This window comes from Corvus kubaryi, unplaced genomic scaffold (assembly GCF_017639235.1).
Source record: "Corvus kubaryi isolate FWS band 111438036 unplaced genomic scaffold, C.kubaryi_AGA036_p1.0 split1-65, whole genome shotgun sequence".
Lineage (NCBI taxonomy): Eukaryota > Metazoa > Chordata > Aves > Passeriformes > Corvidae > Corvus > Corvus kubaryi.
In genome coordinates, this window is record NW_024582080.1 from 1,143,828 (window position 1) to 1,168,301 (window position 24,474).

A 24,474-nucleotide genomic window follows, 5' to 3' on the forward strand; every position below is an offset into this window, starting at 1 on the left:
GTGCTACAAAATCCAGTGCCTGTTTTAAATACATCCCTTCATTTAGCAGGACTGCAGTGACAGCAGTTTTAAAGGCTGAGTGAAACACGTGATTCAGGAGCTTTTATGCAGGGCGCTTAGAGGCAAGTACAACATCCTTCAACAGGGGGCACAAATGAAATATAATCCAAAATGAGTTTTTCATAGGAAATGACGAGGAAGCGTGGAGCAGCAGCATTCATCCAGCATGTTCCAACTGCTGCTTGCAGCCTCCACAGCCAGCTTATACCTTGAAATACAAGCCCTTTTCCTCTGCATTTTTTACAGCTCTGTTTCCTCTCTGCAATGCACCTGGGTAACTTTAATTAAGAAGTACATCTCCAGATCATAAAAAATTCCAGTACTTCCCTACTATAAATATCCTCAGACTTTAATGCATATTTAATTGAGCCCTCCTCTGGTGCATAGACTATCCGAGGCTTTCAGCTCTGAACCAGACACCCTGGTGGCAACTACAAACCAAACATGGGGGCAACGGAACCAAAAGCATGAGTTCAGTAATCCAGCCAGCAAGCAATCACAGCACTTATTTTTCCAGTATTAGAAATGAGGTAGCTCCATATTTCATGATTCAATTGCTTCCACATCACTTCTTGCTGTTCCAGCTATTCAGGGTAACAGACAAACAGGAGATGAGATGAGATGAGCAGCTGGTTTATTTCCAGAACTGACCATGTACCAGGTGCTAAGAGGCAATTTCAAAAAAACTAAAATTAAAACTAAATACATTTCCCCCAAGCATTTTAAAAGGCGATTTCTGTCCTTTGTCTGACGATGAACTGCCCTCATACTCCACTCTTTCCAGTGCATGTGAGGATGTAGACTTCTATTTTTAAATCCTGCTAAAAATACACTCAGTTCACAGGGGACAGAAGTATATTCTACAGCTGTAGATCTACAAACAACATCAATCCCTCTTTTTTTGGGAGGGTTGTAGCAGCCTACAGTCCCTGCCACAGCTTAACTGACCCCTGTCCCCATCCTTCCTCCTGGCTGGGGTGAAGACTGTCCATCACCGCCAACACACTCTGCTGTCATGCTCAAAGCAGGACCTGGGGAGAAGACGCAAATCTGTTCTGTCAAGCTGGGAACTGAGTCCAGGAGCAGTTTTTCTGACCAGAGACAAATATTCTTCTGAGCACAGGGTAAAATGCCAGAAACAAAAGATTTAAATATCTCTGTTATGTTGCATTTTTTACCTTGTCTGTGTTTCTGTGCTACTTTGAATTTCATAACCTTTACCTAATGGACACCACAACAGCGAAACTTAAAATAAGGGAAAGATGCTGCAATTGATTAAGGGGTGATTTGAATTGCTAATCCTGCTCAAGTCATTACTGAAGAATGCGACGTTATCTCCATTATGCAAATCTTTATCCCATTCAGTAGGTTAGTAAACACCATTAAAAAGCCAGGTTTCAGTGTATGTTGAATCACTGAGCTGAGTTCTAACATTCCTTACAATTACTCCTGAGGTCTGTCTAATCATGTTTCTAATTAGCTGTGAAAGGAAAGAATAAACAATGTGTTTCTATGACAGCAAGGAGCTCAGTGATATAAGAAAAAAAGGAGTTACATCTATATTTAGAAGAGTCTTTAACTAAAAAGATTTTCCCTCAGCTTCCTTAAATTGTTTTTCAGAAATAAGTTAATCTTCCCTGTATGTGAAGTCCTCAGGGACCGAATTTTTTTTTTTTTTCTCAAAGACTATACTAGCACCTGGTGGGAACGATGATGGTCACATGCAAACTCCAAGAAATTTGGCAGCTTCACCCAACCTCATTTTTAATACAACACAAACTCTACACAGAGCCCGTGCAGTGCTTCCACCAACTTAGCTTTTTAGCACTACAGTCCTTACACTGAACCATGGATCACAAAAGTAAGACTATGAATACACTGTAAAATAATGAGCAGGCTTGGCATTAATCTAAACTTGACTGCTGAGCTCAGAAGGAATAGCAAAAATTACAATGATTTCAAATGTTAGTTTTAAATGATGCCTTCTATTTACTGGTGTGGTCATGATGGGCAGCAGGTTTGTCTTGGGGGAAGGTAGGGAGAGAAAAAGGTTATGCATTTTACAAGAACTGTATGTAATACATGATTAATTTGAGTTTTAAATGGTAGCATAGAAGACCGTGGGTTATCAGAGTGAAGAATGTTAATTAAATACAGATTTACATTTCCCTAAAAATTCTTTGCAGACTTGATCACTGTTGTGAATCCTGCTACAATCAGACCAAGGGTTAATTATATCCTTTACTGAACAATAAAAAAGCCACCCAGCAACACAACATTCAGTGATGACTTCTGATGGAGTGCTGCTTTTGACACAAATTATGATGCAGGTATTGAATAATTTACCTTGAATGTAGCAAAGGCATCAGAAGCAATATCAAATGTTGACATTTCCACATATTTAAAAAAGTCTCTGAACTGTTCTGAAAATAGTATGATTTTGGCCAAGGGTTCGTGGCGGATACACTCTCTCAGCATAATTCCACAACGTAAGGCAATATTTGGGGATTCATATCTGGAGAATGAAGAGAAACAGAAAACATCAAAACACAGAAGAACAAAGATAAACAGGCACTTTTCTATCAACAGGGAACTTTGTAGCACAGGGAATGCATGTGCCAGAGGGGACACCACACATGGATGGCAGCTCCCAGCCACAATGCTGTACCCAACTGCAGGACCTCATCCCAAAGCTTAGGAGCAGACACACAGGTAAGGCTGACAGAATTTTTCATTGCAAACCTCTCTCTTCCCAAGCCAAAACACATTTCGGTGTAAATTTGCACTACACCTCCTCTCTGTGGAAAGACCGTGGGGAGTGTGCAACACGTCAACAGAGCTCCTTCACCCTTTTGGATTTGTGAGAATCCAACCCATACAACAGAATCCAGCCCATACAACAGAATAACCTCCCTTTTCAGATTTAATTCTGAGCTCCTCAGTTTATCCAAGAAAACTGTAACACCTCATGACCACCCATCTCCTCCCACTCCTCTTCTAGAGGATGTTGCTCTAGAGTATTAATGAGGAAGGCAGGAAGAGTCTCTCCAGGCAGTCTACACAGGATTAAGCTTTCTGTAGCTCTGCAAAATCTTTTTTTTTTCTTGCCGTTTACGAGGAGTTCTGCTCAATTCCTCTTCTGCAAAGGCTATGGCTGTGCTCAGGACACAGGTACCCATTCCTCAAGTTACAATCCTGTTATGGCACATGCATTGCAATAGCCTGGAGCCAGCACACATCTCTCCCTTGGAAGGGAAAGGAGGGAGGGGGGAGGCAATTCAGATCATCCTCTATTTCTATAAAGTCTTGATTTCTTTAAAGCTGAAATTAATCTGAAACAAAACTGTTAGAAACATATTAAAAAAAAAAAAAAAGATTAAATCCAACAGTCAAGAAGGACTTAAAATGAACTTCTTCCAGCAGTCTGCCAGAAATCATGTGAAAGTGGTAAAGTCCAAGGGGACAGAAAGCACTCTCTGTTTCAATAAACTGGTTATACTATATCAGAACTGTGTATTCTCACCCAGAGCTTATCAGCATCATTTTTCCTTTGCACAATTAATTCCTATCACTAGGCCAAAAGAAATAAAAAAAAAAAAAAAAGAAATAAAATACAAAATGCCATCTGTGCTGTGAGTGGGCCCTCAAATTTACCACCAGCTTGCAATTTAAAAGAACAGTAGTGTTCTGCGAGCATACCAGAGCTGCATACTTCAACCTGCTGTCAACAATAGTTGGCTTAATGAAAAATGAATTGCTATTCCAAACAGGCAAATGAAGCTTCCCACCCTCAGGGAAATGCAGGCACTCAAGCTCCTATTTGTTTTGGTTTGAGGAAGCATTTGCAAAGTTGAATTTCTAACTCTTCAGACAACAGAAATTCGCTGATGTTTCCCATAGAGGCATCAACTCCATTAACAGGAACACTAATTTTCAAGGAAAATGAGGCAGAGCTGCTCCTAGGAGTGCAGCCAGGAAAATATTTAATAGTTGGCTAATGAATATTTTGGTTGGAATAAAAGCAAATTACATTGTTTCCACCACAATAACTTTTAAAAACATTAAGTATCAACAGAATCATTCTTAGTCAAATGCTCCATTATCTGGAAGTGGGTTATGGAGCTTTGGCTGTTCACATAAGTGAGAGAAGTTGGGTTTGGCTCCTGGAATATGCCTGGAAGAAGTTTACAGGCTGCCCAGTCATAGGTAGCATGTCCTTTTCACCCACACTTACATGGAAAGCTACCAGGCAGGAATGATAGAAATGTGTTTCAAAATCACTTCTAATGAGCAATTAGTGCTCTATGCTGATGTATTTCCACAACAGAAAAATATACTGAGTTCTTCTCTGTTTGGATGAACTTACAACCTACAGAAGCCCCCACACAGTGAATACTGGAGAGAACTAGAAAATGAAACAATGGACTCGAAGTATTTCAAAACACTTATTGTGAATGTTGCAACAGGCAAGACTGAGAGCAGAGATGCATCTCTGCGTAAAGGGAATCATTCTTGCGTGGTTAGTGCAGAAGATGGTACAAAGTGAGGAGCACAGGCAGGACATTTGGAAGGCATCAAGCCTGGGAGACACACGGTCTTAAACAGATATATTCTGATCTGATTTTGCACTACTTGTATAGCCTGAGTTTATCCTTAGACAAACTCAAGGGGAATTCTGCAACCTCAGCCAATATACCATTAAAGCTTTAACTGTACTGTGACATGAAAAGGTCATCACAACACAGGCTGGGGCAGTGTCTAGGTTGGAGATAGCATGTGGCATGAGATATAGATTTATAGATATATATTCACAAAGAAGCTTCTAAATTTGTCACTTGAGAGAAACAGCGCAAGTGCCGTAAACTAAGTCCCCAACAGTCACTGTCCTGGAGGGAAAATATTTTAAATTACAAAGGACCAAAGTTATTTCTGGGCTAATGCAATAGGCTGACACCAGAGAAAAAAACTGGCCAAAATACAACTGGTTCTCTATGTATGCAAAACACTGTACTCATCTGAAATCCTATACACAAAGCCTGCACACAGAAAATAAGATGCTACTAAAGCAAGTCCTCATGCAGCAGCAAAGTCAAATAACTTACACAAATGAAAGAAAGAGAAAGAAAGTGAACTATGTGCTGTGTGTTTTCTGAAGCTGAGAAGCTGGAAGGAAGCAGGCAACAAGTAAAATGAAGTCTAAAAGGTAGGAACTGTTATCTCAAGCTGGCGGTTCCACTGGAGTATGAGACCGGAAACACTGGGTGGGAGCTCTGATTGAAGATCCTTCCCACCCAACAGAGCTCACATTAAGCTGCAAAAAAGCAACCTTTCACTGTGAGGGACTGACAGGGGGAGAGGAAATTTCCCATCCAATAGAAATACAACAGCCACAGTAGTCCTGGGCCATTTCTTTTGCAGTCATGGTGGAGGTGATTTATTTTTCTCTCCAGGTAATGTCATGATGTCATGTAACAAACATGGAATGGCACAAGTCAGCCAAACCCACTTTCCTTTAAGCAGATTTTGGGTTCCTATATTTCCTATAGCATTATATGAATCTATATCTGCATTATATAAATAATATAATTAATTCAGCATTAAATACATATGAAAACATGTCCTCAAGTCACATTTTCACATGGTGGTGCCTAACATGAAGTGCTTGTTTCCCAGTCCCACAGCTGACTGCACACACGCACCCCATGCCGTCGGCACACAGCAAGCTGTGTGTGCAGGGCCCTGCCCTGGCTGCAGGCACAGATTTCGGTTTCAGCAGGACACAGGCAGGGAAGGCATCCATCACATTTGACATCATCACGCTGTTCTGCAGCAGCTGCTCAGATAGCAGCATCAGGGCTGGGCAGGACTGACTCTGGACTTCTGCTGATGGATTCAAATTACTTTTTAACAAGACATTCCAGAAATGGCAATTCTGAGCCACTGCAGTGCTTCAGAGGGCTAGTCAAGACATCATGAACAAGGAGCCTGAGGACCACAGACACGCCGCTGCATGCAGCAGGATTCTCCAAAAAAAGCATCTAAGTGATGCCATTTAAATTCATCCACTGACTCAGGTCATTTACAGTAAAATGTCTGTCAGAAGAATATATGCATAAAAGCTTCATTACCATCTTAATATTCTTGGTTGCTACAGTTGCCAAAGAAAATCTGGGACATAATCCAAAAATATTTTTTATCTTTAAATAAAGCCCAGACATATGGTAGCGATACATGCGCAACGTGCAAGATCAAAATGAGTGAAAAACTGAAAAAGCAAAGACAGAGAAAAGGGAATAAAATGATTGTATATACATATGAAATTAAAAAGAGCTTGTAACAATGATGGAGAGAATTATCATCGCTGCCCTGAAACTACTATTTTGAGGTATATATAAATGGTGAATTTTAATGAACACATGAAATCAAAATGCATTTAACTACCTTAGAGGTTTCCTTTCTGAAGAAGCTGGCATTTAGTAACACAAAACAAGTCAAGAGTTTCAAAATTAAAGCTAAATCACAACAGATCACTATACTTCTAAGAGCAAGACCCAGCTCAGCCCAGACACCTGCCAGGGTTCCCACAACTCTGCCCTGCAAGGAAGGCAGCAGGTCCCCACCTCCTCTAGTCCCAGCAACCAAGAACTTTGCCACCATGCTCAATCACAAGCTCACTGTTCTTGAAATCCCTGGTACTGTTTAGTTCTCTTGGTTACTTTTTCCTTACTCAGCTGTCCTGGAATGTGGTCACTTCTGAAGGAAATAACTATTTTAAACGACTCCTGTGCTTAGACTTCTCCCGGCTGGGGTCTGTCCCTGGGAGAGGGGGGAGGCTGGCTGAAGGGAATTTTACCCTTGGGGCTGCAGACTTGTTATGCACAAGCCTTAGATGGTGCTTAAGTACTTTCCTGGCTATGGAGCAAATGGTAAAAACTCAACTCTTCAACCTCAAGAGCAAGAAAGACACTTAAAAAGAATCATTCTCTTAATAACCATTATTTTAAAAGGCTTATATCATGGCTTTGAATGGCTGTTACCAGTGTGACCATACAACTGCTATGAGAGTTCACATTGTTCCATACTGATCAGCTAATAAATGCACTTATTCCCACATCAATTATTTAATCCAGTGACATATATTCTCCTTTCCTTAGGAAAAAAAATAAACAAAATCCTAAAGTCAAAAGAAAATTGAGCAGAAGACAGTAGACTTCAAGGGTTGGTAAACCAAAGCTGCTCACTGAACAGAAGGTGCTTTTGTCAAAAGTCAAGGGTACAGGAACCTCAAGGGGTTTAGGCCCACACTTGTGCACTCCTGAATGCAACTACAAGTGATCTGCTCTCCACACAGGAGTCTACTCCCCCTCCCTGGCCACTTTATCTTGGGACCCACCAGGTTAGAGCTGTGCACTCACTCCCTGAGGTTAAAAAGACAAAAAAAAAAAAAAAAAAAATGCGGAATGTTGTAGCATTAATTACAGAATTAATTTAAAGTTGAAGTTCACTTGTGGCCACAAGCATTGGAGAAGTCTGTCCCACAGGCACAACTACTCTTTTAATGCGTTTTTGCTTCTCTCTGTTCCACCACACAGTGGTCCAGTTTGACTCCAGTTATTTACAGACATCACTGTTGGTCACTCCTGCAATGCAAGAAGGCCTAAATGAACCTCAGCAGTCACCAACAATGCTACACAAGAGTTTATGGTGAGAACTGAAGTACACATGACATGGGGAGCAGTCAAAAACAACCAGCACATAATTGTTTCAACATGAAGTTTGGTGAAGAAATAACATCCAAATGAAATAATTTGATCATTAAAAAGTATACAGTTCCATAGAAAAAAAGTCAATATGAAAAAAATAAAGTAAGAAATCTGGAACAAAATCTGAAAATCCTTTTTTTTTAAACTAAAAGTGAGAAAGTAGATCAACTGCAATGCCAGCATGTTCCAGGCAATGCTCTTTAATGAAAATCAAATTAAAGCACCTACCCTTTTAGAAGCATGAATAGGATATGTGGATGGGCACTAATGTATTCCACAGTAGGGCTGCGTGTGCCAATTTGTCTTCTCAAGATGTTGTTGAATATCTGGGAAACATCCTTTTTGCCCTGTTAAAGAAGCAAAATATATCTTTGCTTAGAAAAACATGAGCAAATGACCATTTACTATAATATCTATTTAAAGTACAACTGAAATTGAAAACAGAACAAGTCACTCTTTTATTTTTTTCTGCACAGTCTCTCCACCTCATATTTGCTGTTTCTCCAAGGCCACAAGAAGGCTTCCTCCTTCGGGCAGCTCTGAAGGCTCCTGACTGCCCCATTCCCTTTTGCACCTTTCTTTTCCTAAATGAAGATGTGCATTCCTCTGACACTGTCAAGCAAGTCCCTGGCTATTTCAAATAGCAACCCTAAAGCACCATAAAAGCAAGCCACTACCCTGAGCCAAGCGTGCTGTTGCCATGCGTGCTGTTGCTCCTGTAGCCTCCAAATGTAAGTAACCGAGCTGCTACCAAACCACTGCCACACTGCCTACACTTAGGCAGCTAAAGCTTTTCATTAGTCAAATGCAAACAATTCCAAGTGTGATTGAATTTCTGAAAACCAGGGTTAGATTTAAACTGTGCCCATTATTTACCATGAAAAATGAAATAACTACTACCAGTAAAATGGCTGCATCACATATGTGTCTCTAATAAAAACTAACATCCTTCTCTTTGTCCTAATTTTGTGCTGTATGCACCTATCTACACAATCACATTTTGTCTTCAAATGCTTCCCTGTGCAAACAGCTTTCCAGAAGGTCTTTCCAAATCATGTTCTATTCAGCCACAGGGTTCACCAGTACATCTGGCATTAGAAATCCTCTTCCTCCCCTGCTGCTGTCTTTCCTGGCACAGCAGACAAATTGATGTGTGAAGTTAAGGGAGGTGGGAGACGGCTGCACCAAGGACCAGTAACCAAGGCACTGAGTCAACAGCAGGTCACTATGCACAGGGCAAGCTAAAGCAAAAGGTCACTTATAATCTGTACATGCTCATTGATCTGCCTTGGGAGGACAAACATTCCTTGGCAGAGAACTTATTGAATGTTTGAAGCCAACGAGCAGATAGTTTCACATGGAGGAAAATTCCCTGGTTTCACCTCTACAAATAAATCAGTGCTGGGGAACACAAAATATTCTGCTTTCCTACTCATTCCAGCCCAGCTGGCTTGGAGACTTGGAGACTCAGGGAATTAAACAGGAGAATCAAATCAGAGCAGGTCAGTCCATCTGCCTTTGTCTGCAACACTTTTTTTGACCCTTGGACATCCTTTCAAACAGGCTAATTCTGTATAAAGTCATCCCATTCTCCCCTATCTTTACAACACCCATATCATATGCCTGGAATCCTGCGATCCCCACGGGCTTCAGCAGTTACTCCAAGAAGAAAACAATCCAGACAGAGAAGAGCTGTTGAAAGGATGAGGTAAAAATGGCCAAAAATTAAGTGATCCTCTCTGCTCTGCCAAATTTTATATTAGTTACTTAATACTGTGTGCACTGCAGCATAATATCCATGAGCAGAGAGAAGACAGATATAGATATATAGATCTATGTATCCAATTATAGCTGATTTTCTAGAGATCAGTGACAGTGAAAGCCAGAGTTGATCTCTCTGGGTTCTCCAGAGGGAATGGAGGCAGATAGGAGGGAACCACAACAGACTTCCCTCACCACCTGACATACATTAAAATTGGAGGAGTACTTTTGAAACGCTGCTTACTTGGATCTGCAATTGAATTTTGCCTTATAATGAAATACACATGGCCACTGGAGCACAAGATAAGGCAGCATGAAAAGAAAGTGGCTAATCAAGAACAAAAAGCCCTGCCAAGGATGCATTATATAAATAACAAATTGTATACTACCTATACCATAATTTAGCCCCCATTTCAAGGCAAAGTAAGGGAAAGATTCTAACATCATCAGTCCTGGGCTTGAAGTTATTTGCTGCCTATTTTAGGGGCTTTACAGTTTGTGAACCTTTAGGTTTACACACAGTAACAACTACATTTTTAGTCGACTTTTTCTGTGTGCACACTTTCCACAGTTCTTCTAAGTTCAAAAATAAATTTCATATTTTAAATTCCTACATATCCAGTCTGATCTTGATTCTGGGTTCCTGCCCAACCTGACTTAGTTTCTTCATAACAACATCATCACTGAAATGATATCTTGTTTGTTGAGTGACAGAAGCAATAAACCTGTGTTTTCTACGGATGTGTGATGGATGTGTGCAAGTCTCCCCTACAGTGTTTGAAAACACATCTTCAAAGGCAAGTTCAGCTGTGAAAAACTGGGATCAAAGTGGGTAGTGTCAAGGAGGAGACAGGGAATCAGGACAAAGCAAAGTCACATTATTGTCTTCAGAAATCAGATTTTCAGTAGTTTATGATTTGCTTTCTACCATTACATATGGATCAAAAAATTAACTTGCATATTATAGAGTGATGAAATTGCTTGTTCAACAAAGAGACTTAAATACCAACTGTGGCCACCAATATAACAGAATGGAAACAGAACAGCTGATAAACTGGAAAAGTCAGTGGGAACATGAAGACAAAGCAGCACATGCTCTTACTGTCCTCTTGTTCAGTGACATTTCATTTCTAGTGTTTTGTCAAAAGAACATGTATAACAGCTTGGCTAAATGATTGAAAAGTTTTGCAATGAAAAAAAATATTTTGCAATAAGAATTATTGTAATTGTTTGTAATAACAGCAATTCAACAACAGATTAGGTATTTCATCCAGTGCTTGATTTTAAAGACTGTGTGTTCAATATGTTCATACAGAATTTTTTTTCTGGCAGAGGCAATACAGACTGTCATGTAACTAAAAAAAAATGCAGAAGTGTCCCTTCTGGGCTAAGAGTATCTTCTCCTCCCCTCTTTTCCATTTTTCTTAAAGGGTTTTTTAAGGGCTTGGGTAGCTGGGTTTTGAGTATTTTTGTAATTAGACATCTAACAGTAACCAGAGGAGCACAGAGAAGACAATAAATAAATCAGTCCTTGATCCTGGATTTACCAGAGGGAGGTGGAAGAGTGGGAAAAAGGAAACATAAATCATCCATTTTCCTCCAGTTCATTCATTCACAAAATGGAAAGTAACTTCTACACATGACTCCCACAAAAGGTGTCTCTGAGAGCATCAGATCTCTTTGAGAAACTGATTTTTCTCTTCAGCAGCTGCCCATATGCTCAGGGTACTGCTCCTGTTCCAGACCTCAGTGGTGGCAGTTTGGCTCCCATGAGTGGGGATTTCCCACTGATGGTCGGACACTTGTGAGGAGTCATCAGCACCCAGGAGCCACAGAAATCATGGAACTGGCCCTGGGGGCCACTGTTCCAGCTGACTGCAAACCAAAAGTATATGACAATGACCTGACAGTGCCGGAGTTTATTCCCATCCCTACCAGTCAAGAGTAAATTGACAGCGTTTATATTTATCCTGAATTACTGCAATCTTTGCTAGTATAACTCTCCTTTTCCTTACTTATACGCAAGTTCAGTTATCATAGCAGTTGTTTACTAGGTTTTTGGTTTTAACAACAAAGCTGGCAAGATGTTTCACATAATGTATAATTCTATATATAAATACATAACATTAAATAATATATAAACCTATACATTCACATTAATCTTTCTGCCATGAAAGAAAAAGTTATATTCCTTTCTTCTTTTAATCTAAACAATTAAGTGGGGGACACCCAAATTATCTTGTGACATGCTGTCTGTTTTTAACATGTTTTTCAACTCCTTTCCTTTCAACTAAACCATTTTAATTCTTTCAGTCTTTGTCACATGAAATCTTCCATGCTTCCAATTATTTTTATTCCATGTCCTTGAACCCCTTCTAAATCGGACACACTCTTCAGAGACAGCTCTAGTTGCACTATCCCAAAGATCATCCCTGCAGTTTACAAGGTTGCTCCTAGACAGTATTCCCAGCACCATGTCCTATCTTGTTTGGATACACATGGCAATATTTCTTTATTGTTTTTGTTTTAATTTTAAAAAATCCCAGATTTACTGCCAGTGTACCAGTATGTCATTCAGGACACCTACCAATCTAGAGCAGATACTTTCTTCAGCCTGTGAAAAAGTTTTGAATGCAATGAAATTATTTAGACTTCAGAAAAATACAGCTTTACTCACTGACAACACCAAGACCAAGGAGATGAAAGAAGTTTACGGATGCTGACCTACCTCAAAATCTATCAGCTGCAGGTTGGCAATAAGTGTCACTAGAAGGCCACTGTTGTAGAGCTCTTGTGCCAGCTGGGCCACGATTTCTGTGGGTGGCTCTTTGTCCGCGGTCCCGCACAGAATTTCCTTCATTGCTTGCAGAGATTTTGACACTTCCTCTGATGCCTTCCCCCAGCAGATAATGGGTTTTGTTTTAAAAAAAATGAAACAGGGAAAAAAAGGGAGTTCTTTTAAAAGACATGTATTTCAAAACAAATGTTTCTAAATGTTCTTGCAATTATCATTATTTATTGCAAAATGATTTAATCATTTTAGGCAATCATGGAGGCTGGAGCATCCATACTGTATCCTGCAGGCCTTACACAAGATAAATTCCATTTAAACATGGCATGCCATCACTTACAGACCACAGACATAAAATAGGGCCAAGAAAGCAATTACCAACCAGTGCCAGCAAGATCCTGTAACAGGTTTGGAGGCAGGCACAGCCCTGCATAAGCAGCAGCAATTTCACTGTTGCTCCCCCTGTCCACCCCAGCGGGTTCCAGGGCACACATGGGGCAAGAGGTGCCAGATGAAGGTACCAAACCTGGCGGCTGCTCCCACTGAGGGGTGGCTGCTGGGCTGCCTCCCCATCCACTGCTTCCTGATGGACTGTCCCAGCTCCTCTGCTGGGAACCCAAATAAATCCTTGCAGCCCTGTGGAACTGCTTAGCCCAGCAGGCAGCTGTACACCACACAGCCACTTGCTCACTCCCCCTCAGAGGGACAGGAGAAGAAACTGGGGGGAGGAACCAAATTTGTAGGTTGAGATAAAGGCAGCTTAATAGGAAAGAAAAGGAAGGGGAGAATAGTAGCAATAACAACAACAATAACAATAAAAATAACAATAATAATAATAAACAAGTGATGCAGAATGCAATTGCTCACCACCCAATGTCCAGCCAGTTCCTCAGCAGCAGCCCCAGGCCAGCCTTCCCCCCAGCATTATATACTGAGCATAATGCCAGGTGATATGGAATATCCCTTTGGCCTGCTGGGGTCAGCTGTCCCAGCTGTGTCTCTTTCCAACTTCTTGTGCCCCTCAGCCCACTCGCTGGTGGGGTGGGGTGAAGAGCAGAAAAGGCCCTGACTTAGTGTAAGCACTGCTCAGCAACAACTAAAACATCAGTGTGTCAATTTTATTCTTACCCTAAATCCAAAACACAGCACTGTACCAGCTACTAGGAAAAAAAATTAACTCCATCCCAGCCAAAGCTTGACAGCTTCATATTGCCACCACCTATTTCTCCTCATCAGGTGTGATTTGAGCCAGCATCTTCCACAAGGGATTTGCTCACTGAGCGCACAGGCACTTCAGTCTCAGGTCGAAAAATTTTAAATTAAACAATTTGCTTTAGTAAAGCTGTAAAGCTCCACAGCTGCCACCAAGTGCAGTAAAATAAATCTTTCACATCTTTTGCTCCCACCTAGCATATACTAATCCTGTGCAAGTCTTCAGGTACCTCATTTAGACGATGAATCAGGAATTACCTTACAAAGTATTTTGATCACCAAGGTTACAACAGGGAAAGGGAAGAGAGACGTCTGTGAACAGGTAACAGCTCAGCATTCATGCAGTCAGCGGATTTAAATCAGATGTGAGTGATAATACCCCACCTCCCACGGAAAATGACCGCTGGCTGCAGCACGGCAGCTCTGGCTCATGCTCTCCTCACAGCTTTGCTCCACTTGAAACAAATAAAGACTCCATGGAGCAAAGGAGTCATTTTTTCATGTGGGTGTGTGTGCTTTAAATCCCACCTGCTGCAGCCGTGGGGCTATGGAGGCAATGGCTCCTTCTGGGTCGGGTTATATTTATTAAACACACAACCTGCAGCAAGGCCAATTGGATTCTTTGGCCAGAAGTGGAAAGGAAGTAAGGAACAGGACTGAAAGCAAGCTGAGAATGACAGCAAAGTTCCAGGCAGGATGCTGAAGATAGGACAGCATTTCACATCTTTGAAAAACCTTTACTTGAAATTAGCCTTTTGTTAGCATAGCATGTGAAAAAAAATCAAGACGAACACAGAAAACCCAAGAGTGATTTGTAAAAGCTAACTGGAAATCAATGGATGTTAAAAGCCAGATCAATATTTTCAGTATATCTCTCATATATATTGAAAGGAAAACATCATGTTTTCAAATACCACCCCATCAATCTGCATAAAATAACCCCACAGTGCTCTGAAGAGGCATCTCTCACCTGCTGCTGATCTCCCAACACTTCCAATCACAGATTTTATTCACATTAGTGAATAAAAATGATGGAAAAAACTAGAAGTCCTAAAAACAACCAAAACCAAACCTAACCACAGTAAAAAGCCACTTTTACATTGCAGCTACCTGGAAGATTCAAGCATTGATCTCGCACAGCATAAAGGACTGCTCTCCTCCAATCTCTTTGTACCTACTCACAGTTTTCTGCTATTTGAGATGGGTCAGCATGAGCAGCATGTAAATGAGCATGACTATGTGATAACTTGAAGTCTTGATGTTCCTTACCATCACTCAGGAAAAGAGCCTATTTTTACCTCAAATGTAAGTGGTGTGTCACTTGAGATATCCCACAGAGTACAGATGTGATTAACAACAGGGGTGCTATCTTAGAAACTAAAGCTCTAAATCTTTATAAGAGCGAGGGAAATATTTTCATTTCAAAGGAAAAGCCCATACATTTTTGGCTTTCCACCCTTTCTGCTGGGCTGGGTGTGAATATCTCTGGCATTCTGTAGTTAAAAAAAAACATTAATAACTTTCCTTTCAAGTATAAGTAGTCCTTTCTGATATATAGAAAATAGGTCTGCAAGATTCAGCTTTAGGTTTAATTCTCAAAAAGGAGGTGAAAAAGTAAAGTGGAGTGTGAGAAAATGAAACAGAACACTGGTGCTGGTGGGCAGAACTGGGCACCACAGCCGCATTTCTCTAATCACCTGCCATCCCATCCACTCATCTCCTCAGCTTTTCCACATGAAATTTACATTTCATGTGTCACTTCCTCCCCCTTCCTAGCCTTGCCATGGTCTGTGTTTTGGCGTGCAACTCGCCACCACCAAAAGTTATTCCCAGTCAATTCTAAGGACCGCTCCTCAGTGCCTATCCCTCACAATGTATCCAGAGGAAAACCATAATCCCGAACACAGATTCTTAAATTAACAGTCTCCATTTTGACATTTCCACTTCATCTCACAGCAATTTTAGAATAATACCTTAAGTACGTAAGTACTGTTTCTGGGATGGAAACTTTCTTAAGACTCAGAGAAAAAAGACATTCCAAGATCCAAAGACCCAAGATCTGTCCAAAACAAACAACAAAGCACATTTATTCACTCAAATACATGGAAAATACAAGATGACAGAAACATATCTGCATAAGAAGTCAGACTGGTCCTGACCCTCTTTAGGAAAAATTGCAAAAACCAACAAAAAGCCTCAGCAAGACATCCTCTCCCCAATGTCACAAACAGAATCTCAGTGACAAAAAAATAAAAAGGATTTGCTAGAAACCCCTAAGTCTATTATGACTTCCATGCTACTTTTTATTTTCCATCAGTGGCAACAACAACAACAGCGAAGCGCTGCAACAATCACTCCAGCAGAAGTTACAGTGCAAGAGAAACAGTTTCATGAAATATCAAAGCATTTCAGCCATTCATCTCACTCTTGCAATTAGGCACAATCTTATTTCCAGCAGATTTTCCTTTTATCCTCTAGGTACACCTCCTTTCCATCATGACTGAATTTATGCCATTATATTTAGAGACGCCGTTGTGAATAGAGGGGGGGAAAAAGAGGAAAGGAGAAAATTAAACAGATAATCCTAAACAGAACAGCTTATACATATTACAGACAAATGTCAAAAGTCGGACACGGTGAAGTTTGGACAGTCAAAAGCTGCAGGTAGGTACAAAAAAGCAAGGATGAAATGCAAGATGATTCCCAGCACACACATGAGTTTAGCATTTGCACTGCTGTCCCTGCACAGATGTCAGGATCTCAACCTCCTAAACCAAGTTCCTGGTCTTTCAAACAAGTCTCTTTCCAACCAGAACTGACTCTGCAACCACAGAGTACAGTTTATAGTGACGGGCAACCCACAAGAGGTTTTTGGGTCCATTTTGAAAGACAGGATTTTGTGTAAATGTTGAAATCTAACATTCCTTGGATTACTCTGCTAACCCTACTGGACTAGATGATCTACAATATCCTTGGAGATGGAAAACAGACAGCATATATAAGCCTGCATAACTTCTCTATGTTAAATTATAAACATGTTCAACACCCCCTCCTCATAATGCTGATTTTTTTGGTCAGAATTTATGTGTCTTTCTAAACCTACCAACAGCTTCAACCAGAGTGGGAAGTTTTGAAGATTCTTGTCTCAGTTTATTTTCCTCACAGATCAAAGTTTTGTCACTGTTGACTTAATGGGAACATAACACAAAGAAAGGAGCTTATGGGGAAATGATTCCCTGAAATTCTATATGAAAAAAATCTTCCCTGAAAGACTGGTTGATCTTCATGTGTGGGATAGGATGCAGAGAGGAGAGCCATAAAAATATGGCAAATAGGGCCATACAGCTTCTATTTGTGTACCTAGCATATTTCCAGGTTGAAAATCTCTCTATAAACAGCAGCAGACAGTAACACACAGAGATGCCTGCCAGCATGATGCTAAATACTCCAATGTGTGATTCAGTGATCTGCCAGTACTCCATGCTATATATTGCAACTAAAAGCATAAAGCTCCTTGATTTGGTCTTATCTGGTTTTAAAATATTCTCACTGTGTGATTCAAACCTATTTTTCTCCTAAAAACAGTGTCAATGAACCTCTCTCCACATGCAACTGTAAGGATTCCCAAGAAAAGCCATTAGCAGAATCTGAATCCAACAATCATGTAACTTCAGGATCACCCCAACTGACTTATTCTTGATGCAATTTCATGCTAAATGGACCTACAAGGTCAAATTGTGGGTATTTTGGATCAGGAGGCCTGACGTCTGTCATTTAGCAAAACCGTATGGACTAGTACTCAAGGAAGCTGGCAAAGACAATTTGGCCAAGCAAGCACAACAGGGAAACGCCTTTCAAAAGGATGCATGATTAAATGGGGAAGACAGGTTTGCCCCACCTGGACATAAATTCCTTTCCCACTGTTAATCTTGCACTTAAGACAGAACTAAAGGTTCTAAGGTCCTTAAAAAATAAAAGCAACCAGAAGAGACAGGTTTAAACTCTTGGCACCAGAACCTGATAGTATCTGGAGTTTCTCCCACCTCTAGAGCAATAACAGGCCTCAGCAGAACAGGTAAGCCGAAACATGAAACCCTCCACAAAACCCCAGGACACGCAGAGCTAGGGGGAAGGGGTGCCAAACCCTTCTTATCTCATTCCCTCGGTTTCAGTGTGCAGCAATGAAATGGAAAGCAATTTTGCAACTGGCTCTGGCAGCTGGAGAATCGCATCCGTGGGTATTCATGTTCCCGGCAGCCACGCAACTGTTCTTCCATGCAAATGCACACAGAGCCCTCCGCATGCACCTTGTCTCACACACCAGTCCCCAGAGCTTTATCGACGCAGCAGCCAGCAAGGTGAACAGCAGCCAGTAATGGCTTCCTTGTTGCTATGCAAAAAAGCAGGATTTATTGATAGAAGTATTTGTTCCAGATATCTTGAAGTCTTTTAACTGTAGCCTTAATAAAATGCTGCTCTCCCAACCCTTCTGAACAGCACCAAATTTGTTACAGCACGTGGAGATGAAAGAGAGGACAGATTACAGTGACCTACCTGAACGAGCAGTCTTGTTAGAGAGATTTAAGTGAAAGGGGCAAAAGTGCGACACTTCAGGTTATTTTACATCTCGTTTCACTTTGCTTCTGAACACTGACTAAAGGCACTGCAGCCTGCAGTTCTGCCTGCTCTGAACCTGCTCTAATGCACTTGGGTTCATTTTCCACAATAAACCCATGTCTTGGATCAGCTACGCCAGAAACTGCAAATCTTTCAGCCCATCTAGACCACATGCAAAGATTAGACCAAGTTTCAACCAACCTCAGATCCGTTTGCTGCACTAAATTAAAAGCCTGTGACACTTGGAAGGCTTTTGCTGCAGGGCAGGTTCAGAAAATGTTACCAAACCTGTAGGCACCGCATATGGCACTGAGTCAGGCTGCCGCACCCGAAGGTGTTTGGTTAGCAGCAAGAGGGTGATGTGTTCAAGGACGTCCTTCAGAGACAAACTGGATGCCACCTTCACTGCTTTGTGCTGACTGGGCTCAGCAGCTGAACACAAGGCTTTGAGAAGCCAGGATGTCACACCCCTTTTTTTGTGAGGTGGGTCAGGCACCCTTTCTATCAATGTTCCTTTACAATATCCATCAACAAAAGACACGGCGACGCAGCAGTAATAAATGAAGCAGTGTGACCAGAGTGTCACATGCTGTCCATTCTTCCTCAGGTTCAACAGATAGGACCTCTTGGTACCACAGCTTCTCTTCTCTTCATCCCTATTTACATGCATCCTCCAAATGCTACAGGAGTTAGTGCCAGAAAGAAGGAAGAGAATCTAAGCTTTGAAGGCTTTCTTTCCTAGGTATTTAAATACTTTCCTGCTCTTCTAGTTAATTCCAGAGTGGGCATTCCTCATTAAATTCAAGGACTGATTGGTTCTATGTGACTGAGATTAAATTGTAATGACATTTATATAATACTGTAATAAAACTTCACCACATCAAAGCCCAAACAGGATGTCAGCAATTGTATATGCTCCAAGAACACCTTATTTTATTTCAGATGTTGGAAGAGAGGAGGATTGTTGATGAAGAAGTTTTAGTCCACTTTTTCAACTCTGTCTTACCCTCCTTAATCTCCCAATTATTCCATTAAATTTGCCAGTGCTGCAATCCCTTCTTTAAAATAGATACTGTTTCTAAAAATTTGTAAAAACAAGCTATTAGAAAGAGCACTTCAGAGGAAAGGGAGCCAGATATGCTGGCACTTCTCAACCTGTGGTCTATCACGCATAAGAATGTAGCTGAGAAAATGGAAAAGCTTTAAGCACACATATAACCATGCAAGCAAACAAGCAAAACAACCCACACATAAAATAAAAGTAAGAACCAAACTTCAAAAATCAGCCTGATTTTCAGTTGGGAGTGTTTAAAAAGCATTTAGAAACACTACGGCAACACTACACACATTAATAGTTTAAAAAAAATTAAACACATGGAGAAAGGGGGTCAAATTCAATCCTTATCTAAGGAGACAGATGCTAGTGCAGTCAATAGAGTTTAGTTAAAGCTTCATTGGTACTACACCATGAGTAACAAAAATCATCATGAAGAAAGAGTGCAAACCTCTGTATATTATCTGTGCACACGGAAATGCCTCAGAAAAGATGTAGAACTTCCTTTACGCTTACGACTGGCTTCTCTGCATCCTGTCTGTCAAGTTATATTCTCCACCCTCTTCTCATTACTTGAGAAGTCTTAACTGCTCTGCTGTAAAGTTCCCTCTACTGCACAGCTTGGCAGGAATGATCCTTTTTGCATTATTTAAAAAGATCCCCTCCACGACACAGATGGTTCCTGCTGAAAGTTGCACAAAGTTGTATTAAGCTCCTCTCTGTCTGACTTTGTGCCCTCCCGGCTGCCCACAGCATCTTCGCCTCATACTTCGGATTTCTCAGCTGGGAAAGGAAAGGGGGTTCTCTGCTAGCCCTGCAGTTAATTCTGGCTTTGCTGCACTTCTCTGCCAATACTGGCTGTACTAGCAGCTTTTACCTGTCTCAACCCACATACCACATTGGCTGTACTACAATAGCAGCTTCATTGTCACAGGATAAATCTTGTTTAAGCATCTGAAGCAAGTCCTAGTTGGAAACTACTTCGCACACAAAATCAGGGATGCTCTGGAGTTGTATCCTGGAAGTCCTGGGAACCTTGGTTTTATGGTGAGGCATAACAGTACTCCTCTAGTTCTTACAGCAGACTAGGAGCTAGAAATCTGAAAAATTGGACAGCCACAAACTTCTCTGGTCACAGGGCCACAGGGTCCAAACCCAGCTCTGAAACATCCAGGGTCTCTGGCTCTTGCAGTAGCTAAACCTCTAGGCACTTTCATGACAGTTTGACAAATTTCTCCTCCCTTTGGAAATCAAATTGGAGGTGAAATTAAAAACTTTGCTAGGTTTTGAAGAGCACAGAGTACAGCACTGTGCTTTGTTTTTCTTTGCTTTTGTTTTCAGTTAAATTTCTCTAATCTTGCTCATGAAAAGATCCTACTCATTGGCATTATTGAGTATCCCTCGAAAACCTGTGGGCCACTGAAAGTCTTCCCATTGTCTTTTCTTCTCCAGTTCAAACTGCAAACACCACTTAGAAACGGTGTTACTAAGTTCACAAACCTGAATGGATAGCAGCAGGTGTGACTGGGCTGATTGGGTTTGCAATTTTTCCTGCCAGTTTTTAAAGTTTATCATCATCTCAGTACTAAAGGTAGTCCTTATGATTTACTTCCATAAATTCAGGAGAATAAATTTAGCTGTTTTCTTTAACAGGTATTTATTTCAGGACAGCTCAGTGGAACACTTTAGATGAAAGGCAGAATTACCAAGGAGTCTCAAATCTTTCCTTCTGCAAGGAAAAGGGCCCTATGAGCTTCCTTGACATCACAGCACAAAGTCCTGAGTCAACAAGACATGTAAGCCTATACTGATCCAAAAAAAGGCTTTCCTCACCTTCTGCCTTGCTGTTAGGGGACTGATCCTCTGCCCTAATCACCCACATTCACCCCAGGAACAGCCTCTATCCCACAGCAACAAAGTACATAAAAACTAAGTGAAAACCAGCCTCCTCCTGTAGAATAAGCACCATTAAGTTCATGAGCTGTTTCCATTCTAATATGCCAGGGGAACACTCCGTTATCTTTTGCTCTGTGAGGAAAACACACACCAGCTGTTCTGCCTTTTATGAAAAACTTGCACTGAGCATTCCATTTTCTAAGGAGTCTGAATTTCTCCTTGTCACTGACACCCAAATAAGCAAACCAGCTCAAAGCCAAAAACTCTCAAAACCACAACCCAGAGGAGTCATTCTACAAAGCAAATCGAAAAGAAACCCAAGTATGGAGCTTCTGCTTTGAATGTCTTCTTTAATCAGGCTCCAAAGGATGAATTCAGCAGGGAAGAACAGATTCTGTTGGTTTATTTAGTTACTTAATTTACGTTTTAGTTCAGAGACAAATTCTCTCAGTTTTCAGGTTACTGAAAGTATTTCAGAATGAAACATCAAATACCAGAGACCTCCCAGAAATCCATGTGACTTACCTTACATAATTAACACACTCTGAGCTACTTGCTTTAAACCAAAAAGTTTTAAGAGGATCTCACTAAGGGTGCAAATGGCTCCATGCCTTGGCTTGGGTTTGTTTTCATACAGCTTCCTGCACAAGGTGGGGGAAGCACAACATACACGCACGCAAACATCAGCTCCATTAAAAATATATTAGTGCCACTTATCAGCTATTTCTGCTTCTACTGACAGTCAATTTTAACTTAAAATTGGTCTGCTGTTAACTAAAACCATATACTTCTACTACAGCAATAGTATAGAGGGCCAGAGTCTCAGATGCAAAAAATAAAAAAATAATTTGATTTTATGCAAGCACAAATTCCTAATTGGGAGCATTTTGTGTGTTGGGGTGCATCTTATCAAGTGGTCACTGGAAAGGTGGCAAAAGTAACTCGAGTCTGTGTCATGGAATTAGAAGAGAGCAGTAATATTAGCAAAAGCCTCTATAAATAGAAAATGAGTAGCACAGCTCTTTTTGGAAGCATTAGCACCCAGAACATTAGAAAGGATGGACAGAGTGAGATCTCTTCTATATACATTTGTATACACACAGGTTTCTTGTTTTCTGCAATGTTCATCAGAAGTAGAGTTTTTCTCTGTGGGTATCTACACATTAATCGGCAACCTCATTTGTTATCCTACTAAAACCATTAACAGTACAATAGTTTTCACACAACCTTCCAAGCTGTTTTGCTAGATTCATTACTGTTCAAAGTAGTGGGAAATCACCCTCGGTTTTGGCCGAGGCTCCTGGATCTCAGCATTTTCTGTTTGACCCCCAGATCTGATGTATTTTATTTATGCAAAAGCCCCTTGGTTTCAGCAGAAACATTCAAGCACACAGCTACTTCCAGGGGCAAGCACTCGCAGAATCAGGGCAGTGAGCAAACACAATTTTATTCCCTTTATTCTACTGTTCTCCCAGCATAAAAACCTTATTGGTCTTCTACAACATTACCTCATACCTTGTCTGTCTTTTTTTCTTGTTTTTCCAATATGGCCATGTTTTCTTTCAGAACCTTCACAATCTCAGCAGGATTTTTGTGTGATTTACTAAACAAAGGCATGGTCTTTCTTCACCTGGATTTCTTCCTTCAAGATAGAAGAGGGCTGCCTTAAATAAAACAACAAACAAAAACAGCTTTTAAGGTTTATACAAAACACAATAAAAAGACACAAAGACATTTTGAACAAGAAAAGGTTATGCCTCAGGCACTGCATTTTGCTTCAGCCACTCAGTGGAGCAGTAAAAGTTCCCATGTGTAGTTATTGCAAGTTCATCGAGGATTCACAAGCCACCATTAGAATACGAAAAGCAACTACTCAGCACCTGGACAGGAGCTGGATGCTTCCTGAAGGAAGCTCTGACCTACAGGTCGGCACTCCAGCAAGGCCATGCCTATGTCAAATGTATTTTGGACCCTGCACATTTGGCAGGCTCCACTAGATTTCACATAGGGATTTCTGTCAGACTTCACCAGCTCCATCACAATGCAGAAAACCAACTGTAGATGCCAGCACACCAAAAGCACCCTTTGTTTAGAGATTTGCAGTTAGGATCCCAGCTTCTCTGCCATCTCTCCTTCTTCTTCAGCTGCTTTGCTTTTTCAGCCTAAGGGACCATGAGAGGAAGCAGTTTCAGCTATCCCCTAAGTCTGACAGACGTCAAGAACCTGTAGATCAGATCTCACTTGTGTAAAACATTGCCTGAATTAAATAAGGAACAGAGGATCAGGCCCAAATATGAACACAAATGTTTTCATGACATTTAAATGAAAAACTGAGCATTTTAATGAAAATGGATTGTTTGTTTAATTTGAAACATTCTTCTGCTGTATAGTTAGAAAGGCAAATACCACACCACTGTATTTATATATGAAAGAAACCAAGTATGTCAGTTTCTGATCTCATGAAGCCTTAGGCTGTGAATTCTTACAGGTTTTGCTGAGGGTCCAATACAAAGATCTACTGAAGTCAGTGACTGACTACAGATGGCAATATGTTCTGGTTAGAAGCTCAGCACCGTTCTGGACTGAATTCCAGTTTGTATAATAACAAAAAAGAGGTAAAATGGAAAAAAAAAAAAAAAAAAGAACAAAAGCAAAAATAATCTCAAACTCCTATCTCCTTCCACAACAAAAGAAAAACGTCACAATTCCTCCACACACACATTTGCAAAACTAGCTGTGAAAACATAAATATACACACAAATCACTTCAATCCCATTACTCTCCAACATTTACAATTAAAAAGCAGCTTTATACAAGAGGTTTCAGAGGAGAGAATTAAACCAGCACAACACACACAGCATAAAGAAGAAAACTCAGTGGTCCCAAAGAACCAACTCCTCTCATGCTCCGTTGTTACTATGGGCACGCTCCAGAGTCCATCAGGAAATACGATCCTATTTGAGCCATACATCCATGTGTTACTAATCCCCAAATATCCTATGGCATTAATACCCAGATTAGACATACATTCTACTGCAGCTATAAACAGTAACCATACAAAACAGCCAAGTAAAAAATTCAAGCTTTAAAAGCAAAATCTATACAGCCTCTGTCCTAACATCTTATTAAAAACATTTTTGCAGATTACCTTTACAGGAAGAGTTTCTATGACACACAGGAAATATTTTTAAATGTCTTATTTAAATGTCTTACTTAATATTTTTAAATGTCTTTTATAAAAAAGTTCTTTTATAGTGTCAAAAGTAGGCGAGTTTGTATATAGCTTCTAATTTGTTACTAGGTCAGTTTTACAGGGATAT

At 40.6% G+C, this 24,474-nt stretch overlaps 1 protein-coding gene and 1 long non-coding RNA gene across 5 annotated transcripts in view; one reads left to right on the forward strand and one right to left on the reverse strand.

The window, feature by feature from the left end:
* The window catches only part of CAB39L (calcium binding protein 39 like), a 59,983-nt gene that overhangs the window by 12,637 nt on the left and 22,872 nt on the right, over nucleotides 1-24,474 (reverse strand). For all 4 annotated transcript variants that reach the window (XM_042014373.1, XM_042014375.1, XM_042014371.1 and 1 more), the window contains exons 2-5: nucleotides 22,670-22,818; nucleotides 12,313-12,477; nucleotides 8,052-8,170; nucleotides 2,407-2,575 (exon numbers count right to left, since the gene is read on the reverse strand). In XM_042014373.1, coding sequence (XP_041870307.1) covers nucleotides 2,407-2,575; nucleotides 8,052-8,170; nucleotides 12,313-12,477; nucleotides 22,670-22,771 — 555 coding nt within the window. In that variant the 5' untranslated portion in view covers nucleotides 22,772-22,818. The remainder of the gene's footprint in view (nucleotides 1-2,406; nucleotides 2,576-8,051; nucleotides 8,171-12,312; nucleotides 12,478-22,669; nucleotides 22,819-24,474) is intronic.
* LOC121658019 lies at nucleotides 339-10,719 on the forward strand. Its single transcript, XR_006013823.1, has 3 exons — nucleotides 339-2,390; nucleotides 2,650-2,772; nucleotides 8,300-10,719. It is a non-coding gene; the product is annotated as an uncharacterized LOC121658019 (long non-coding RNA).